The following is a 20651-nucleotide window of genomic DNA, read 5'->3' as shown; positions in this document are numbered from 1 at the left end:
GCACCGTCCATTCAATGAATTCTCGGCACGCATTCCCGGGAGCATGCGTACGACGAACTTCACACTTATCCTCTTTCTCTCTCGCGTGTAAATGGCAGGCTGCAGCAGCTGCTTGCTCCTCTACTCCCTCCCTCACTCTCCCTCACTCTCAGCAGCGGCGTAGGAGCTCTGGCGCGGGCAGGCGGGTCCGGCACAGCGGCCACCGGCACAGGAGGCTCCCAGCACGGGCGAGGCCTCGCTCATGCTGCCGGCGTGCGTCTTCACCTAGGGCGGGCCCCACGCCGAGGTGGCGCGGCGGCGCGGGGGGAGCGCGCAGCGGCGCGGGTCGAGCGCGCGGCGGCGTGGCGTCATGGCCTCAGCAGTGGCGGGCTCCCACGCGGAGGCGGAGGCGAGCTTCCGGTGCTCTGCGGCGGCTAGGAGCTACAACATCACGCTCCTCCCTAGGAACGGCATCGGCCCGGAGGTGGTCGCCGTCGCCAAGGCCGTGCTCTCCCTCGCCGGTGCCCTCGAAGGTAAGCCCCCTCGTACCCTCCAATGCTTGCCTTAGCTCCCTGAAACTCCGAGGCGCTAGCACCTACCAGAATCATGACCCCCTTGTTTGCTTCCTTCCGTCTGCGCAGGCGTCGAGCTCCGGTTCCAGGAGAAGCTGGTGGGTGGCTCGGCGCTGGACGCCACCGGCGTGCCGCTCACCGACGAGACGCTCGACGCGGCCAAGGGTTCGGACGCCGTCCTCCTTGGCGCAATTGGAGGGTGAGCGGATTTGTTATTGTCATTTCAGGAGCAGACACAGAGGCCACAGTATTGACACTGCAGCGAATTGCATCGCTTCAGTTGGAATTGCTCTCCCACCTCTACGCTATGAGTACTTAGATGACATTTCATGGTTGTAGCTATAAGTGGGATAACAATGAGAAGCACCTCAAGCCTGAGACCAGGCTGCTGCAGCTCCATGCCGGACTCGCGGTTTTTGCCAATCTGCGAACAGCTGTAGTGTTGCCACAGGTATGAGCACGTCAGCTCTTAGTTTCAGTACAGATTCTGTAAGCACTACTATGCTCTAGGACTCACAGCTAGGTTAGATAGTTACCTTGTCAGTTTGAGTTGAATTCCATCTGATTGACTCTGAATGCGTTCAACGAATGGTAACATATAGTTACTTCTTAATTGTACAGAGAAGAAATAAGGTTATGCAAGCATGAAACCACTATGGATATTCTGAGGCCATTTGTTTAATTGTTCATGGTTGCAATTATGAAACTGCAATGTGATGCAAGTTTTAATTGAAACAACTGTATTTCTAGCTAATGTTACTTGACTGTCCTTGTTATAGCTACTTTTTTTCTCTTTGACCTCATGATCTTCGTAGTTGGTAGACGCATCCACTCTGAAGAAAGAGGTAGCTGAAGGTGTTGACATCATGGTTCTCAGAGAGCTAACTGGAGGTAATTCTAGCTGAATTATGATAAAACAGGGATATGGTGATATGGGTGACACTTTTCTATGGCACTCATCAAATACAGATCTTGTAGAATTGTCTCTGCTTTGCCAGTCTCTGATTACACTCTTCTCTGTTTCTCTTTAACTCAGGCATCGAGTCCTTTGCAAGTAAAATATGCTGATGGAGAGTTGGAGAGGCTGGGTATGGTTACTGTTTAAGTAGAACTTTCTCTTTGTCAGCGATTTCGTATGGGGATATTTGCTTAAGACAATATTGTTGCCTGTTTTTTACTGATATCCAAACAGTTCACTCATTTTTCTACTTGTCATGACATCCAGAACATAAGCTTTTTATTGGAATGCTTCCGAAAAATGTAACGGCCACTGAGTTGACTGATTTGTTTTCCAAATATGGGAATGTCAAGGATTTGCAACTTTTGAGAGGTTCACAACAAACAAGCAAAGGTAATTTCCTGCATAGAAGTTGCTTTCCTTATGCATAGAATGATAAGCATTGCCTCAAATGTATATTGTCAGTTAACTTTGCTCTTTGCAGCTGGCTGTGCCTTCATTAAATATCAAGCAAAGGATCAAGCATTGGAAGCTATTGAAGCTCTAAACGGGAAACACAAAATAGAGGTCTGTCAAAAATGAGTTCGGATATCAAATCATTTTTTTTATATATTTTTTTATTACTGAGATCTTATAGCATATAGGCTCATAGCTTAGACTGAATTATTTATTTTATTTACTGTCCAACAGTCTGAAGTAACAATTTACGTTTGCTCTAGTCAAATATATATGTTCAAAATGATGCCATTCAGGACTTTTGTAGCCACCCAGTTTTCAGCCACTTCTGCAATTATTTCATTTAGTTTGATTGTCTAAGTATGCAAATCTATCCACACACCCTTAATTTCTTTAAGTTGTCCTGAATTTTCCTAGAAAATCCTACCTGACATTTTTTGGGCGAGAATCCTACCTGACTTAAATCTAACTTCCATATGGTGCCATGAATATCTGGGGACGCGGCAAAGCCTGAATTTTGTGGCTGTTTAATTATTATATTGTTATTATTCAATTTGGACATAACTTGTGATGTAAAGCTCTTTTTTTGCATTTTCAGATAGCCCATTTGACACCATATGAATTTTCTGGATTTCTTTAGGAAACCATGTTTTTTTTGTTCATATTCCAACAAGCTCTAATATATTTTGTAGGGTTCTAGTGTGCCGTTAGTTGTCAAATGGGCTGATACAGAAAAGGAAAGGCAGGCTCGGAAAGCACACAAAGCTCAATTACAGCTATCTAATATGCCCAATGCAAGTCCAATGCTGTCTTCAATATTTGGAGCTTTACAGATGGGATATATGCCTCAATACAGTGGATTTGGCTATCAGGTGTCTTCTGCTGTTCTTCTAGCATTCTTTACATTTTACAGCCATATCATAGAAAATGCTCAGTAGTTATACCAAGGGCAGCACTCTTCTAATGGTATTCTGCTTTCAAGGTTTTTTTCCTTCACAAATTCTCTCCACCAATCCTTGTTCAGAACATATGATTTATTAACTTCTGTTCTTCTCACTCATAACATATCATCTGCAGTATTTGAATTCCTTCCTGCTTGTTCTTTGGTAAACATATGTTGTAAACGGAAAAGATCTATTCCATTCAATTTTTCGAAACTCTTAGCTTTACTCCCTTGACATTATATTATATTGATTCTTAAATAATACATGTTATATGTGGAAACTCCAAACACCGAAATCTTTGCCGTAAATGATGATCAGCATCAAATTTAATGTAGTGTGTTTTATTTCCTGTGCAGCCACCAGGAACATACGGGCTTATGCAGTACCCTCTATCTCTGCAGAATCAAGGCCCCTTCCAGAATATGGTTCAACCTCTTAATCAAGGGAACTCAATAAGAGGAGTCAATCCTGAACTGTCTCCCAGTTCAGTTCAAAAGTCATTTAATGCAATGCAGTTAGGCAGCCCTTATCCTGCTATCCCTGGTATGCAGTATCCTGGATCATATCCTGGTGGTCCCATGAACAATCGTCCTTTTGGCAATTCTCACAATTCAATTTCGATTAAAGTTCCAAATTCGAATGCCAATTCCGCCGTTTCTTCTAGTCCCAGCAGCAATGCTGGTGCGCAGGTTGAAGGTTAGCCACATTCGATGCTCTATTCTATGCAAAGGGAGAAAGACTATTCGCTAGAGAGTTCATGTGGTCATTAGCATGTACTTTTTGTCTCTCAAGTCTCAACGTTAAGTTCCCTAGCAAAAATGTACATTTTATAGCATGATGTGCACGATCCTTTGTTTCACAAAAATGTACATTAGTACGTAGGATAAAAATGATTGGTAGCCCTTATTATAATAGCTGTGCTATCAAAATCCATAAGTACCATAACCCATTATACAATCAATTAATCTGTCTATCTACCAATTCTATAACCGATACCGTATTGTGTTTTAAAACCTATATAACCTAATTATCTAATTATCATGTTACAGGTCCTCGTGGAGCCAATCTATTTATTTATCATATCCTACAAGACTATGGTGACCAAGAGCTTTCCAGTGCCTTTCAGAGTTTTGGTAGAGTTTGTAGATAAAGCAACGGGCGTCAGCAAATGCTTTGGTAAAATCTCCCACCCTCTCTATCTTTCGGCGCACAGCCTGCTAACTTTGCTAGCCGACGCATATAACCTGGATGCAGGTTTTGTGAGCTACGATTCTCCTGCTTCTACACAGGCAGCAATCAATAGGATGAACGGGTACCAATTAGGCGGTAAAAAACTCAAAGTACAACTCAAGAGAGAAAACAAGCACAGTAAACCTTATTGACAAAAGGCCAGCAGCTGTTATGCCCATACCACGTGATCATGGTTCTCAGAGAAAGACGTACGTGTGTTGTAGTTTTTGCTCTTTCCACCTATAATATAATTCTAGCCAATGTTGTGCTTTGAATCTAAGTGTGGTGGTTGCCTGAGCCTAACTCCATCAAAGAATTCTTTCCACTAACATGTCATTGATTTGCTGGCTAGAATAGGCACCATGTAATGACAGCCAACCTCTATGTTGTTACAACATTGTAATGAAAAAAGCCATGTTACATTTTCTTTTCATTTAATGTACCAAATAGACCAACCTTTCGTAGCAACACAATGATAAAACATATTAGACATATGAGCCATTTTTTTAAGATTTTTCCTATACCAAGTACATCACCCGCAGCGAAGCGCGGGCAGCAATGGCTTTATTGTGATATGTGGGCTGAAATGTTGATTGTCATATGTGGGCTGAAATGCTGATTGTGATGTGGGCTGAAATGGTGATTTTGATGTGGGCTTAAATTGTATTTAGTGGGCTCTAGCTTGTTTTGTGGGTTCCATATGTGGGCTGAAAATTGGCCCAATTTAGTAAATGCCATGTCATCAGCCATGTCACCTGCCACGTCATCACGAATGCCGCGTCAGCTGCCACGTCACCTGCCATGTCAGACGCCACATCACTTGTCACGTCATCACGAATGACATGTCACCTGCCACGTCAGACGCCACGTCACCGGCCACGTCATCACGAATGACACATCACCTGCCACGTCAGCTTCCACGTCAGGTGCCACGTCACCTGCCACATCATCACGAATAACACGTCAGCTGCCACGTCACCTGTCACGTCATCGCGAATGACACATCACTTGCCACGTCAGCATCCAGATCAGCTTCCACGTCATCATACACATCACATCGCCATCCACGTGGACAACAATCTATGACGTTTATTTTCGTCACAAAACAATGGACTTGGGCTGGGCTGCACGGGCCTAAGGATGATTTGTGACAGTTTAAAATCGTCATAGATTGTGCTGATCTGTGACGAAAACGAAGAAAACGTCACGAGCGTTAATCTGTGACGCTCAATACATGACGTTATAAAAAATCGTCATAGATGCAGTTTTATGACGGTTTTTTAGCAATCTGTGACAATTTTGGTCCGTCACAAATGACAAGGTTTCTTGTAGTGTTGTTAGCCGGTTTTGCCCCCTGGCACTACAACCTGATGATGAAAGACATGTTGGCAGCAGGGCCTAGCTGTCAGTCACTTTGGCCCCCAAATACGGACGCTTGACCTGGCGGCGGCCTGTCTCGCTCGTGACTGTTTCCGTGCGGACGCTTTGCCCCGGCGGGCAGCGGCGGCCTCCTGGCTCGCGGGAGCGCGCGTGGCACAAGAGCCGCGGCGGCGCGAGGCTTTGCTGTAGCTTCGCCAACAGCGGCCGGGTGAGGCTGTGCCGCGAGCAGAGCCGCGGCGGCGGCGGCGAGGTGCGGGCAACAGCGGGCCGGAGAAGGACGGGCAACTGGGCTCTAGGACTCTAGGTCGGCGTCCGACGGGTGCCGCGAGCTGGCCGCGGGAGGGCCGTGCAGCGCCCACAGGAACCGGCTCCATCCCCGCGGCGACCTTGCGTGCCTTCGCGGCGTCGAACCAGCCGACACCCGTGGCTGCACGTCGAGCCACGGACGCACGCCTCATCGTCGGACGCATCTTTCACACCTAGGTTGAGCACTGGGCCGATCGGGTACAGCGGTGGCACGCACCGGCCTTCAGCGATGGCGGCGAGAAGCCCCGGCTCGAGCTGGGTCACCCTGTTGACCATGATGCCGTCGGCGTCCATGAAACGTCTGCCGTGCTCCCGCGCCGCGGCCTCAACGTGGGGCTTGTAGAGCTCCAGGTAGCACGACTTGAACTCCTGCAAGTTGCCGGCGCAGTCCGCGGGGGGCTCCACGGCCGCGAGGTCACGCCAATGCCGGACGCCGCGACGCGCAGGACGTGCGCGCCCATCACGGATGCCGACTCTGATGCCGGACGTCCTGCGCTAGCTAGCTAACTGTACGAGCTCCGACTCCAATTGCGCGTTGTGCTCTGGTCCGAACTGAACACATGCTCTATATATTATGTAAATTGTTGCTCGTAGGCGGTAGCGAGCGAGCACAGAGCACAAGGGACACCAAATACTCCTCCGGTTCTCTAAAGCAAGTCGTTTTGGACATCGATACGGTCTTTAAGAAACAACTTTGACTGTAACTTTTTACTATAAAATATAGTCAATATATACTTTTATGAAACTACATTTCAAGATGAATCTACTTACATCACTTTCATATTTTCAAACTCAACCCAAAAGAAGTTATTTGTAGTCAAAGTTTAAAATGTTTGACTTAAGACAACCTCAAAACAACTTGCTTTATAGAACCGGAGGAAGTATAGTCTAGTCTGGATCAAGGCCGGGGAAAAGGATTGGGCAGTCCCGAGCAGAGATAGGAGTGCATGCGCACGGCCGACGATGGTGCTGGGAGTGTGCAGTCTGACAGGTGGGCCTAGACACCATGTCATCAAAACCAGATTGCCGTATCAGCGAAACCGCCTCAATACCAGCCAAGGTTATTTGTCCGGTTTCATAAAATTTAGGGTGCGCAATATCTAGTTTTATAGTATAGGGTTACGTAGATTTTTCCCCTCTACAGACATTCTGGGCATCCAGCTTCTTCTGGAGGCTCGCTATATATGGGATTGGAGCAGAGCATTGTTTCGCCCGCCCGGGAGGTGGTTCCTTTGAGAATCTTAGGGCTGGTTTAGTTTGCGATTTTTTTTGGAAATAGTACTGTAGCACTTTCGTTGTTATTTAACAATTAGTATTCAATCATAGTCTAATTAGATTTAAAAGATTCGTATCATGAATTTCGTCTAAACTGTGTAATTAATTTTATTTTTTATTTATATTTAATGCTTCATGCATGCGTCCAAAGATTCGATGTGACGGAGAATCTTGAAAAATTTTACAAAATTTTGGAAACTAAACAGACACTTATATTCTTGCACCTGGATGGCTGCCCCAGACTAGTACATGTGCTCCCTACACATCAAATCGAAGAGCATGTCGTAACTTGGAAACCATCGAGGTTGTGTGCTGTGGTGAACTAAGGGAGATTTTTTCATCTGACCCAGAAGTGCAGCAGCAAGAACATAGAGAATTCCCGAGGCTGAAGCGCATCTATCTATATGAGCTACCCATGCTACAGCACATCTACGGGCACCATATGTTGGCGCCTAACCTCGAGACTCCGAAGATTAGGGGCTGCTGGAGCCTTAAGCGCTTGCCGGCCGTTCGACGACCCTCTCGTCACTGTCGTAGAGAAAGCATGCACAGATCTGAACGAACCATTTACAGCTATGAATTTAACGAAGAAGAGGCTCAGACGCTGCCCACAGTGAACTGTGAGAAGGACTGGTGGGATAGCCTTGAGTGGAGCGGGGAAGAGCTCGGCCACCACCCTTCCCGCTACAAGCCGTGCCACAAGAGGAACCTGCTGAGAGCCTCCGTGCTCAGGTGACCCATTAAGTAGCATGCAGCAACAAGCCGGCTTGTTCGGCTTCTTTTTTCAGCCGGAGCAGTGTTTTTCTCTCACAACGTTTCAGCATAAACAGTGTTTTCAGTATGAACAGTGAATTTTTTTTCATACCAGCCGACCCTTGCCTTGCTGCATGCTGCATTGACCCAGCCACTACTATAGCTTTATTTTAGTTTTATATGGATAAAAAACTTTGTTAATTGCCTACAAATTTAATTTATTTGTGTGGTATACGTACATGATATCTTTCAGCACTGGATCATCACTGACGCATTAATTTATTCCCCTTCCTTCCTTTTTCCTGTAGGTAGTAATCCTCTCAATGGACATCAGGGTAACGGATCTGTGCATGGTTCTGTCACACACAGGAGAGGAAGGGATGATTAATTATACTCCGTGTGTTGCTTCCTTCAGGTCTTATGGCTCTGAGCTCTGTGTGTTTGCTTGTTCTGTGGCCACTAGCGTGCTGTGTCGTCTTTTTTCTTCTTTTGCCTGATTTACTCATTTCGTGTGACATGGATGGATGCTACCGTGTGTGTGCTCAGCATCTTTGTTTTACTATATGCTGCCATGGCTTCTGTTTGGTTTGGTAAGCTTTTGTGAGGAATGTATACATACATATATAAATAAAAACAAGGAGATCACAGTCGTCATCAACTTCAGCGGCAGGCATGAGCATTGAGCAGAGAACAAGGCGTGGATGCATGTACTACACCTTGCTCTGATGAGATCCTCATTTACGCAGTCTCCCTGCTGGTGCTGTGTGCTCCCATGCATGTGTTGTGTGCTTTGTGTGTCAGTCTCTGCGTGAGATTTTTTTTTTTGAAACAGCGTGAGATTTAATTTGCCAGCTACGGCCGGATTGGCCGGCATATAATTATTTGTAATGACTTGAGATGACAGCTATGTACTATGTAAAAACAAGGATGAATATCGCTTTTATATATGGTTCCTGTCATTGGAGAACCTATCCATGGTTTGCTTGTATCAGTGATTAAATTAAATGTTACGGAAAAAAAAGATGCCCTTGATCAAACCGTATGTCTGCATTGAGGCACAGCTTTTGTCTCCAGATCCATGGGCGGATACAGAGGGTATTCCCCGTATTCCCAGGAATACCCAACTATTTTAGCACACTTCTATGTATATATGTGTATATACTTGTATATGTATATATATAATGCCATATTTTGTAGTATTTTCACTCATTGAAGCCCAAAACAGTAAAAAAACAGCCTATCAAATTGGCTCATATTTTGTAGTATTTTCACTCATTGCAGTTAAAAACAACTGATTTTTTTTATTGACGTGGAAGTAGGAATACCCAAGTTTGGAATCCTGGCTCCGCCACTGTCCAGATCCATCGAGCTCTTTCTTGATGCCGATGATCATCTCGTTGAGTTCACTTATTTGGTTAGCTCGTACTCATAGAACATGCACGGATCAAATGTGGATATATACGATCTCAAAACTAGCTCCTCCTCGATCTCTTGGCGATGATGGGCTGATGACCCTCCGGTGCAAGTGCAACAATGGAATAAGCATGGGAAAGCCTCTTATACGCGGCGGCCGCATTTGGCAGAGATCTAGATGGTTTCAGTTCCTTCTTAGAAACATTTCTTTCGGTGAATTACAAAATATCGCTCTCTTGGATTGTTTGGCTAGCAGCAGGTGGCTGGATTCTGATCTTGAAGGGTGAAAAAAATCATTGTTTGAAGAACGGGTGAATGGCCCGATCGCGAAAAAAAAAACAAAAATCATTGTTTTACGTGGAGAAAATCATAAAACTAGATAAAAATGGTAAATTTATTTACGAGTGAAGAACAATTCAAAAGCGACCGATCGATCAATGTTAGTTGGTTATACTCGAAGAGGATCACTAGAAATATTTCTAGAGTAGAAGGTTGTTTTTACCTTTTAAAAAAACTATTTTTTTACAGGAGAAAAAAAACTTTCTTGGTAACAGATGTGCTGGGCATAAAGGTTTGATTGGGCCTTTCAGAGATTCATTTGGGCTTTCTATGGGCATTGCAACACAAAGGGAACGGAAGCAAAAAGAGAAGGAAGCATCAGCCCGCCAGCTCCGCCCGCCGTTGGATTGCACGCTGCGGCCGCGGGGCTGCGCGATTAGGGTTTGGCCGGGCCGCCCGCCGCCCCCTCCGCCTCTCGCTTCTCTCCTCTCCGTCGCACGCGGCAGTAGCGACCCCGCGTCACGGCGCCCATGGCGAAGCGCCCGCGCCACGCCGGCAACGGCGCCGGCCGCTCCCAGCTGTCGTCCTTAGAGTGGGAACTCCACCGCCGCATACTCAACGGCGGCCTAGCCCGCCGCGGCGCCTCCGCCGAGGACGTCGCCAACACCCTCCGCATCCACCACCCGAAGCTCGGCCGCCATAAGCACGGCCCCTTCGTCGCCTGCGTCCGCCGCGCTCTCGCCTCCATCCCCATCCCCTCCCCCTCCTCCCCTTCCTCCTCTGACTCCTCCGACGACGGCTCATCCGCCTCCCGCCGCCGCCGCCACGACGGCCACGCCACCACATCCTCCTCCACCTCCGTCTCCGACGCCGCCGCCCACCCGTCGCCACCAGCCCCCACCTTCGACCTCACCAACTCCATTATCCGCTCCAACTACGCCGCGCAGACGGCCAAGCGGAACCAGCAGCTGGAGATCGAGGTCACCGCAGAGAAGCCGCGCCGCCTCATCACGGCCGACGGCGGTGGCGGCGGCGACGCCAAGCCGGAGGCCGCCCTGGCTGCTGCTGAAGGGTTCGGCAGAGGGGACAAGGGGCCGAGGTTCGCCGACCTCGGCGGGATGGAGGCGGTGATCGAGGAGCTCATGATGGAGGTGGTCGTGCCTCTGTGCCATCCTGAGCTGCCGCACCGACTTGGCGTCAGGCCTGTCGCCGGGCTGCTGCTGCACGGACCGCCTGGTTGCGGAAAGACCACCCTTGCCCATGCCATTGCCAACGAGACTGGCTTGCCGTTCTATAAGATCTCCGCACCGGAAGTCGTATCTGGGGTGTCTGGTATGCTTTCTGATTCCTTGCATCAAAATAATGAGGGAGAAAGCTGGATGCTTTGCTCGTGTTGAGTATTTGGACAAATGAGTTTAAGCTGCTAGTCATGTTTGATTATGAATGTGTGTGCTGCCTGTGCCCTTTTTCTTGATTAGATGTCATCAGTGCAGGCTGTAAAATTAATGGTGCTGTTTACCTTGCAAGATGTGTATTTAGCATACTAAATGTAGCTGTCGCTGTGGGAGATTGGTGTTCCTAATATTTTGCACAATCTAGGAATTGATGAAATAGGATGAGCTCTGTTTAGGCATTGTTAATATCTGGACCAAGTTTTTCCTGAATATCAGTGTAGTGCTCAATAATGCAATAGTATGTTGTTACTAACAAGGCACTACCAAATTTTAAACCTGGTTAGCCATCATGAAATCAGAATCATACTAAATAACTGCTGAAAATTTTAGATGTGAGGATATATTTCCGAAAGAGCTGGTATTTATCCAGCTTTGCAGCCACCCTTATGGCTTAGCCGACAAATGGGAGGGTATATATATTCTCTTTTTGTGGCTATACACAAGGTTATTAAGGCGTCGCCTAGGCGTCTGGGCGGTTTTCAAACCGAGGCGTCGGGCTCGTCGCCACTTTGCCGTGTATGGCGTCGCCTCAGGCGCCAAGGTGTCGGCTGGACGCAGCACGCGCGGGAGAAGGCAGTGCACGCACGAAAGAGAGGGAATCACGCTGGGAGGGAATCGTGCGCACGGGAAAGGAGCGCGGGAGGGAATCACGCGGCGCACCTATACCTCTCCCGCAAGCGCCACATCAGGATTCCATGCGATTTGAGAGAGGGGGAGGGAAAGAGAGGAGAGAGGGGATAGAAGAGGGCAGCGGGAGAACCTGGAAGCCGCCGCCGCCGCCTGCCCGCCTGGATCTGCTGCCTGTCCGCTTCAATCTGCGCCCCGCCCCTCTGCTCTTCGATTCGTGACTACCCCAACGTCCGCCCATTATCCAACCTCAACACCTTCCTCTGCTTTGCCTCCCGGCCAGCGGTTCACGGCATAAGTACATCTTTTCTATTCCTCCCTCTCGTTCCTCTGTTCTGTGCTCCCCTTCGTTTCTCTGTTCTTTGCTGTGGTCTGCTCCTTCCTATGCTTGGATAATTAGATCGGAGCGTATATACTGGATTCGTTGCTAGCTTGCTGCTTTATTATGTCATTAGTCTAATCTGTTGCTATTGAGAGGAGAGATTTTAGATTTGCTATTTTGCTACTTTATATTGTGCACTAGTACTCTAGTAGCACTACCTATTATGGTATTACATGCTAAGAACTGGCGGTATTGTGAACTAGTACTCTAGTTTAATTTGCTTCTAAATTCTAGTGACATTGTATACTAAGTTGTTTGTATGACGTCACCTCGCCTCACGCCTTAAACGCCTAGGCGTCTGGAAGGGGGTAGCTCGCCACACCTCGCCTTACCGCCTTAATAACCTTGGCTATACACATTCATTCCTGCACAAGGATAAATTTAAATTCTGTCAGGATTCATGCGGAAGCCCACCTCATTACGCCTATGTTCTTGCAGGAGCTTCTGAGGAAAACATCAGGGGCTTATTTCAGAAGGCTTATCGGACTGCTCCCTCGATTGTATTTATTGATGAGATAGATGCAATTGCATCCAAGAGGGAGAATCTACAACGAGAAATGGAACGGCGTATAGTTACTCAATTAATGACATGCATGGACCAATTCCACCAAAATATTGGATCAGGCAGTGGCAACTTGGAAGCTGAATCATCTGAAAAGAAACCTGGTTATGTTATTGTCATTGGAGCCACAAATAGGCCTGATGCTGTGGACCAAGCCCTGCGAAGGCCAGGAAGGTTTGACCGAGAGATCTCTCTTGGTGTTCCAGATGAGAATGCACGAAAGCAAATATTGAAGATGCTTACTCAGCATCTTCGACTGGAAGGCGAATTTGACTTGTTCAAGATAGCTAGGGCGACACCAGGTTTTGTTGGTGCTGACTTGAAGGCATTAGTGGATAAAGCAGGGAATCTAGCAATGAAGAGAATAATTGATGAAAGAAGAGTTCAATATCGCCGTGAGCATGATGGGAATAGCAAGCATGACTGGTGGAGACAACCCTGGGATGAAAGTGAGGTGGAGGGCCTACATATTACTATGGATGACTTTGAGGTAAGCTTTGCACCTTTTCTATGAACAGCACATGTCCAATAAGTCTGTTAATTTCATCCAGTGTAAGCTAGATTTGGATTTGAAAGGCAAATATGCCTCTAACAGGACACCAGGAACTCACACAGGAAGCACACACGAGCACAAGTGTTTTTGGTGGCTGGAATGACTTAGCCTTTTCTGGTTTTCTCCTCTTCTAATATAGCCAACGTGAGCAACAAAACAGGCTGTGATAGCCTCCTAATAAATGCAGAAAATCACTCAACTAATCAGTCTATTACTTCCTATTACTCCATGCTGAAATTTAGCTAAAGTAAATGCTATGAACCTAGACACTAGCATGCACCTAGACACACAGGATTATTTCCTACAGGATTATGCCTTGATCCATTTTTCCCAAAAACCTTGTCTTCTTATTTTGTTAATTTTTAGGACATGTCTTTCCCCAGTAACCTTTGTATTTTTCACTTTTAATTTAGTGTCATTGCAACATGATCGATTTGTTTTGTTTTCGTGCCACCTCTGTATATCATGGGCATGCCTTTCCCTCTAGTTCTGTTCTGTTGTCAGATTTTTATCAGATCCATGGACTATTATTTTTAATAATCTTCTCTTCACTATCTGAAGGAAGCAACAAAAATGGTTCAACCATCTTTGAGAAGAGAAGGGTTTTCTTCTGTCCCTGATGTCACATGGGATGATGTTGGAGGTCTTGATTCATTAAGAAGAGAGTTTGACCGCTGCATTATTCGCTGTATCAAGCACCCTGAAGACTATGAGGTGAATGCTGAATTGAATTTACTGCCCCAGAGAAGTTTATTTTACAATTCTTACTTCTGTATTTTGTCTAGTATTTCCATCTACTATTGTGATACTGTAGAAGTTGAGAGCACTTGATTATTTCTAAGTAAATACACATCCATACTGTTATTTTATTAATGACTGTTAACCTTTTGTATGTGATTTATACATTTGAGTATTTTTTTCATACCCTCTTTGTTTCATGCTTTTCAAGGTATTTGGAGTGAATATGCAAGCTGGCTTCCTGCTGTTTGGACCTCCTGGTTGCGGGAAAACACTAATAGCAAAAGCAGTGGCACATGAGGCAGGGGCTAATTTTATTCACATCAAGGTGGTTGATGTTTGGATTTTCATATTTTCACATCAGCTTTTCAAAGCTATACAAAGTAGTTCTAAGATTTTTCTTTTTCTGGTTCATTAGGGGCCTGAGCTATTGAACAAGTATGTTGGGGAGAGTGAATCGGAAGTTAGGAAAATATTCACTCGTGCAAGGACTAACTCCCCATGCATCCTATTTTTTGATGAGGTAAGAGATTGCATGCATCCTATTTTTTCGATTGCTTCAGACAAGTTTGGGATGTTTAATGCATTTATTTATACTTAGTAATCAAGCAACATGGTTTGGAGAGCTGTTTCTCTTGGTATGGTGTTCAAGTTCTTATTCCATATGATGTGGCAGGTTGATGCTTTGACAACAAAAAGAGGGAGAGAGGGAGGATGGGTTGTTGAACGTCTCTTAAATCAGGTTTGAGTATTGTACTAGTTTGTGCACCTGCCTCTTCATTCCTTTGCATTGCTTTTCTGTTCTGTGTTATTCATATTCTTCTGTTCACAGTTACTTATCGAACTTGATGGTGCTGATCAACGCCAAGGTGTCTATGTGATAGGAGCTACAAACAGGTAATTGTCAGCAGTGGGACGGGTCTACCATTCTACATGTTTATCCCTGAATATATTACTGATACCTGCAGCCCCTTTCTGGTGTAGGATTGATGTGATAGATGATGCTGTTTTACGGCCTGGTAGATTTGGAAAGAAACATTATGTACCTTTACCTGGTGCAGACGAGCGTGTTTCAATATTAAAAGCACATGCTCGTAGCAAGCCTGTCTCGACTGATGTTGATTTGGATGCACTTGCACGTCGTGCTGAATGCAACAATCTCACTGGTGCCGACCTAGCATCGCTGGTAATATTTGTGATATTTCATTGATTATATGTTGTCCAAAAGGAGCACTAGTGCTTCAGTTTGCACAATGAAGCATTTTCCTTTTGCTTTGCTTTGAGATGGGTAGCTGGTGAATTCAATCTAATCGTAACTGACAAGATATCTGTAACAAACTTATGTGCTTCTTTCATTAGATCAATGAAGCAGCCATGGCAGCATTGGAAGAGAGATTAGAATTCATTGAGAACGGGACATCCTCTCTGAGTTCGTCTTGTTTGATTGAGATCTCGCACTTTGAACGTGCTCTATCAAAGATCAAGCCATCAGTATCTGAACAGGTATGGGCAAACACCAGAATGACTTCCTGATGTCAGTGCTATTTCTTATCTGCTCGCCATTGTGCTACCATCTCGCCTGTTTCTCCCTTTGATCTTGTTCCCTTTTTCTGCAGCAAATCAAACATTATGAGGCCTTGTCAAAGAGATACTCGTCAAACTGATCCATCACCATCTCTCCATATCATAGTGTGTATACGAGGACCTTGTGAAAAATGTACAACCTGTTTGGTTTGGAGATTGGATCCGTTCCGCATGGGTTGGTCAGGCACCGGCTCGCCCGACGTTTTTTGCGGAACGACCTCGTCCGAGACTCCGAGAGACTAGCTGCTGTTGGTTCACGGAAACACCGCATGTGGAATGATGGACGCGTTGATGACGTGCCGCAAACCAAACGTCTCAGCTAGGCTCAGATTTTGGATCGGATGATTCCGGACAGCTTCATGACTTAAACCATGTTTGCAAGGAGTGTGCACCGTCATCAGCTTACCCATTTCTGAAGCGCATAATCTCATGTGAGCTCTTGTGGGAGAATAGATTATAGATATAGAATTCTGTATTTTCTCGCAATCAGTTTTGTTTTCACTTATCTGTAACAGCCTGGCCTACAGGCAATTTTGTATGACCTCATCTCATCAAGATACATCATACATGAATCAGCTGTAATTTCTCAAGTATGCGTGAAAGTGAAATATAGCAAGAAGTTGTTTTTCGCCACTAGTATTTGTGTTCCTCAGCTACAGTTGTGTATGAGTTCCATTGGCCTCAGCAGCAGCTTCAGGCTTGGCGGTGCCCAGTCTGTCCAATGCTATCCAGAGCTTGGGATCTTCGTAGTCCCTGATGACAAGCGTGGCGCCGACGGCGAGCAGCTTGTCCTCCCGGCTCTCCTGGGCGATGGCAACCACCGGCATCCCAGCAGCAACGCCGGCCTGCACGCCAGTGGTGGAGTCCTCGAACACGACGGCGTGCTCCGGCGAGACACCGAGCAGCTCCAGCGACCTGAGGTACGGGTCCGGGAAGGGCTTAAATCGCTCGCACTCCTCGGCGGTGACGACGAGCTGGAAGAAGTCAGTGAGGCCGAGGATGGAGATCATGAGCTCGGCGTTGGCCCTGGGCGCGTTGGTGACGGCGGCGCGCTTGAGCCCGCGCTCGTCGGCCCAGCGGCAGAGCGCGGTGAGGCCGGCGATCTCCCTGAGGCCCTCGCCGGCGTACCTGGCGAAGAGCGCCTCTTTCTCGGCGAAGAAGGCGTCGAGCCGCGCCTGGTCCCAGTCCGGGAAGAGGAAGCGACCGATCTGCTCGTTGCTCCGGCCGGCCATGTGCGCCATGCCGAACTCCGGCGTGATGGGGACGCCGTTGTTGTAGCCCACCTTGAGGAGCATCTCCGAGGTGGCCCTGTGGTGGAACGGGTCCGAGATGGCCATGGTGCCGTCAATGTCGAAGAGCACGGCCTCCAGAGGAGCCACTCTGCCGATCCCACTGCTGCAACCACACACGCAAGAGAAATAAACTTGGATGGCCATGGTTGCAGAGAATTTGGTTGGATTGAAATGAAATCTTGACAGTCTCTGTCCCTCCGGGGGGAATAGAACTGAATGAAATCATGCAGAAAATACTCTAGATGAAGATGATGTGGTTGTAGGCAGGATTACCTTTCCATGGCCAGTTGCTGCTGGATGCCAAACTGGGTTGCTTCTTTGGGTCTTGTGTTCATTTCTGATGCTGCCTGGACATTTTATAGGGAGAAGACTGAAGAGGGAGGATTGGTTTGGTTGGTGAGGATTCTTCCTTGTGCTGGTGGTTCAGTTGGCACGGTTGGTGGTAGACTGGTAGTCCTCGTCTCATGTTCCACACTACTAAATATGACCACCGTTTGTCTTCCTTTCGACCTGTTCCTGCCTTTCCAAACGGCGTTCAAATTCTTTGTTATTTTTTTTTGGACTCGCTGACTCAAGTATATGAGCCCACAACAAAATGTTGCATAGCCCCAGAAAGGCAGAAACCACTTTCAACACGGTTTCCATAAATGAAAACAACGATGAATTTGATAACCAGCATGGCGCGTTTCAACACATTTTCCCGTTGGGAGGGAGTTTCCATCTCATCTTTCTTTCAGATCAAGGACTACTCAACAAAGACTGCTGAAGCAACAAGTTAATACACAGATGGTACGCAACAAGCGCAACCGCTTTGTCATTGTCACAGAGCGAGTCCCATACTCACATTCACCAAACAATCGTAACCGCTGGCAGAAGGAGAAGATTCCTGAGTTCTTATTTGGTCTCAGTTTCATCAAGAAGAAAGAAATAACATACCAAACTAGACTCTCAAAAATACCCTGATCTCTCCGCCGTTACTCGCAGTCACAGCTGCAGCATAAGGGCCTGTTCGGTTCTCGGGGATTGACGTCCCGGAACCGTTCCGGGCAGGAATGTTTATTTAAATTGTATGTGGCAGACTTCAGCAGGAATCGTTCCGGGCAGTAACGACTCCAAACGAACGAGCCCTAACTAGGAACAGAAATGTGTTCTAGCCCAACTTAATCGGCCATAAATCTAGTTAATCAATTGTTCATCATCATATCATATCATGCGCTGGCCTTCTTCAGCTTAGCTTCCTCTCTGTCGATCTCTTCAAGCGCTGCCCAGAGCTTAGGATCTTCGTAATCCTTGATGAGCAACGCGGCTCCTGCTTCAATTAAGGAGTTCTCTGGGTTCCTTGTCGCTAAACCAACGACAGGCATTCCTGCTGCGACGCCTGCCCGTATACCAGAAGGAGAATCCTACACCAACCAAAATCTCGTATCAGTGACTACTACTATGATACAATCAGACCACAAAGTTCCAGTTACAAAGCTGTGTTTGGTTTACCTCAAAGATGAAGGTGTGCTCTGCAGACATTTCAAGCTCCTTGAGGGCCTTGAGGTAAGGGTATGGTGCAGGCTTTGGCTGCTCACATTCGCCTCCGATGATAACAGCCTGGAAGAAGTCTGAGAGGCCCAGAAGGGAGATCATGAGCTCCGCGTTGATCCTTGGGGCGTTGGTTACTGCTGCGCGCTTGTACCCGTGGTCTTTGACCCACTGGACCACTTTCCCGAGGCCCTTTACAGGTACCAAGCGCTCTTTTGCCAAACTGAAACAAGGGAACAACTATAAATATTCAGTCCATCGTGTTATCGTAATGACTAATGAACCTATCAGTTCTCTGATGTGATGCAATGATTAAAGGATCACATTCAGCAGCAAAAGGATGCTGTAAGAAATGACAAAACCCTCAACAACCTCCAAATGCTGATATCGCTCTGTGAGTAGCAAATGGATGTTTTTCATGTGACATGGCTCAATTCGATGTCTTTATGTGCTATATGGTACACGAACGAGTTGCTGCTGTAATAATGGATAACACTCTGATTCTCTGAATCATTCAGTTATCATTTTTGCGAGGACATTCAGTTATCTTGATGAAACTGAGGAAATCACAAGTATGTACCTTCTGTATTTAGCTTCCTTGTCATCCAGGAATTTGAGCCCCTTCTCAAGGGGCCAATCCGGGAACAGATTCTGGGCAGCTTCGACGTCGCTCCTCCCAGCGATATTCTTGATGAAGAACTCGTCGTCTATCGGCACACCGTTGTTGTACCCGATCTGCTTATGCCAGCCATTTGGTGAATCAAATCAAATCACATCACATCGCAGCTTGTTGGTTAAAGAAAGTAAGAAACATAGACGAAAGAAGTGTGTAGGAAATCCATCCATTCCACCGTACCTCGAGAAGCAGCTCTTGGAAAGCGAGATGGTGGAGGGGATCCGAGTCGCACAGCGTCCCGTCGATGTCGAACAGAACCGCCTGGACGGGAACCGTTGTCGCCAGGGAGCTGCAGATCATGCCCAGCATTTGAATCATCAGCTGATCAGGAACTTGGAACAAGTATGTGTGTGATAAATCTGGCGCTGCAAGTTGCTAACTTGCATCGCTCGACGGTAGTCACTAGTCACGCAACTCAGACGGTTTCAGAAGAAGAGCAGAAACAGCATGTAATTCAGTTCACACGAACGGCAATATTTTATATTGACCAACCACGCACAGACTTTGAACGAGTGGTTGGTAAATCTGAAACTGTAACGAACAAGCGTTAATTGGATGGCGTTGTGTTCACCGTTGACAAAGAAAAGAAAAAGAATGAGCTTTTGATACCCAACACAGATCGCCGTTGTGTACTTTACAGAGTGTCAGAGTAAATAACAACAAACAAGAGGATTAATTAGGTTTAATAGATTCGTCTTGCGAATTAGCCACATCTTATACAATTTGTTTTATAATTAGCTCAGATTTAGTTCTCCTGATTGGCATCTAAACCTCCAAAGTGACAGCACTAAAGTTTAGTCACGTGATCCAAACACTCCAGGCTCTCGCCGCATGACGAAACAAAACACGCGGATCGATGGCGAGAAGAATCTAGCTAGCGATGCCGTTGTTGTTGGGAAAAAAGAAAAAGAAAAAAACAAGCAACAGCAAAGGAAATTAAAAGGAAGGGGAGGGAGCCCGACCTGACAGTGGGATTGCCATTGGGGGCGGGAGCCGCCATGGGCGATCGAAGCGGACGGGGGCCGGCGGGGGCGAGAGAGACGAGCAGCCCAGAGAAGCCTCTCTGGATCGATGGAGGAGGCAGCCGCGCCGATGGCCGATGCGATGGGTTTCGAGAATCTGCCGGCGACTCCCGTGGCGCGAGCTTATACACAGACTGGCCTTTTTTCTCTCCGATCCAGGGAATTTTGGATCTCTCTTGGTGTCCCCCTGTTTTTTGTGGTGTGGCCCGGCCCGGCCGCTTCGCCTTGGTCGCCTGCCTTTTGGGCCCCACCCCACGGTGACACTTGTCCATCGCAAATCAGCTGACACTTGTCCATCCTTCTGTTGCAAATCACCAGCTGAAACTTGTCGTTCCTTTTTCTTCGTGTTCTGTTTCGTTGATAAATACTGTTCTAAAATAGATCAACTTCGAGTTGTCATAAATTTATAGAAAAAAAACATCGATATTTATACATGAAATTAGTATCACTAAATACATTATGGAATATGTTTTCGTAATCTACTTATTCTATGTCATAACAGTTGTTATTCTCCACTTTAAAGATAGTTAAGCTCAACATAGTTTGACTTAGCGTGATTCTAATAGTTAATTTATTTTAAGACGGAGTAAGTATATAATATAGGATCTGTTCAACGCTGATCGCTGACCCCTTTATCCTAAAATAAACATACATGTCGTTTCACGTGGAGTCAATTTTTTTAAATT

The 20651-nt window shown here is 46.5% G+C and overlaps 4 protein-coding genes and 1 pseudogene across 5 annotated transcripts; 3 read left to right on the top strand and 2 right to left on the bottom strand.

Annotated features, from left to right (window-relative positions):
* Positions 1-337: 337 nt before the first annotated feature.
* Positions 338-1152, top strand: LOC136529140 (3-isopropylmalate dehydrogenase, chloroplastic-like). Its single transcript, XM_066522206.1, has 3 exons — positions 338-512; positions 621-750; positions 891-1152. Exons 1-3 carry the CDS (start codon positions 350-352, stop codon positions 1006-1008), a joined length of 411 nt encoding a protein of 136 aa, XP_066378303.1. The 5' UTR covers positions 338-349; the 3' UTR covers positions 1009-1152.
* Positions 1153-1417: 265 nt separating this feature from the next.
* Positions 1418-4291, top strand: LOC136525438 (RNA-binding protein BRN1-like; annotated as a pseudogene).
* A 5609-nt stretch (positions 4292-9900) lies between these two features.
* On the top strand, positions 9901-16074 carry LOC136526696 (cell division control protein 48 homolog C-like). The gene is made up of 10 exons (XM_066519280.1): positions 9901-10877; positions 12447-13060; positions 13685-13837; positions 14073-14189; positions 14280-14384; positions 14538-14603; positions 14694-14758; positions 14846-15047; positions 15221-15364; positions 15478-16074. Exons 1-10 carry the CDS (start codon positions 10076-10078, stop codon positions 15523-15525), a joined length of 2316 nt encoding a protein of 771 aa, XP_066375377.1. The 5' UTR covers positions 9901-10075; the 3' UTR covers positions 15526-16074.
* LOC136526697 (haloacid dehalogenase-like hydrolase domain-containing protein Sgpp) lies at positions 15901-17452 on the bottom strand. 2 transcript variants are annotated; one of them, XM_066519281.1, is made up of 2 exons: positions 17011-17452; positions 15901-16840 (listed from the first exon to the last, which is right to left on the bottom strand). In XM_066519281.1, exons 1-2 carry the CDS (start codon positions 17070-17072, stop codon positions 16099-16101), a joined length of 804 nt encoding a protein of 267 aa, XP_066375378.1. In that variant the 5' UTR covers positions 17073-17452; the 3' UTR covers positions 15901-16098. The 2 variants fall into 2 exon arrangements, with proteins under 2 accessions (XP_066375378.1, XP_066375379.1); XM_066519282.1 differs by having other exon boundaries at positions 15901-16837.
* Positions 17453-17604: 152 nt separating this feature from the next.
* Positions 17605-20128, bottom strand: LOC136526698 (haloacid dehalogenase-like hydrolase domain-containing protein Sgpp). The gene is made up of 5 exons (XM_066519283.1): positions 19906-20128; positions 19124-19232; positions 18848-19002; positions 18229-18490; positions 17605-18140 (listed from the first exon to the last, which is right to left on the bottom strand). The coding sequence occupies exons 1-5, from the start codon at positions 19941-19943 to the stop codon at positions 17946-17948; spliced, it is 759 nt and encodes a 252-aa protein (XP_066375380.1). The 5' UTR covers positions 19944-20128; the 3' UTR covers positions 17605-17945.
* Between the last annotated feature and the right edge of the window lie 523 nt (positions 20129-20651).

This window comes from Miscanthus floridulus, chromosome 19, assembly GCF_019320115.1.
Source record: "Miscanthus floridulus cultivar M001 chromosome 19, ASM1932011v1, whole genome shotgun sequence".
NCBI classification, from domain to species: Eukaryota; Viridiplantae; Streptophyta; class Magnoliopsida; order Poales; family Poaceae; genus Miscanthus; species Miscanthus floridulus.
The sequence above is the reverse complement of the archived record's forward strand: the minus strand, read 5'-3'. Positions and strand labels throughout refer to the sequence as shown.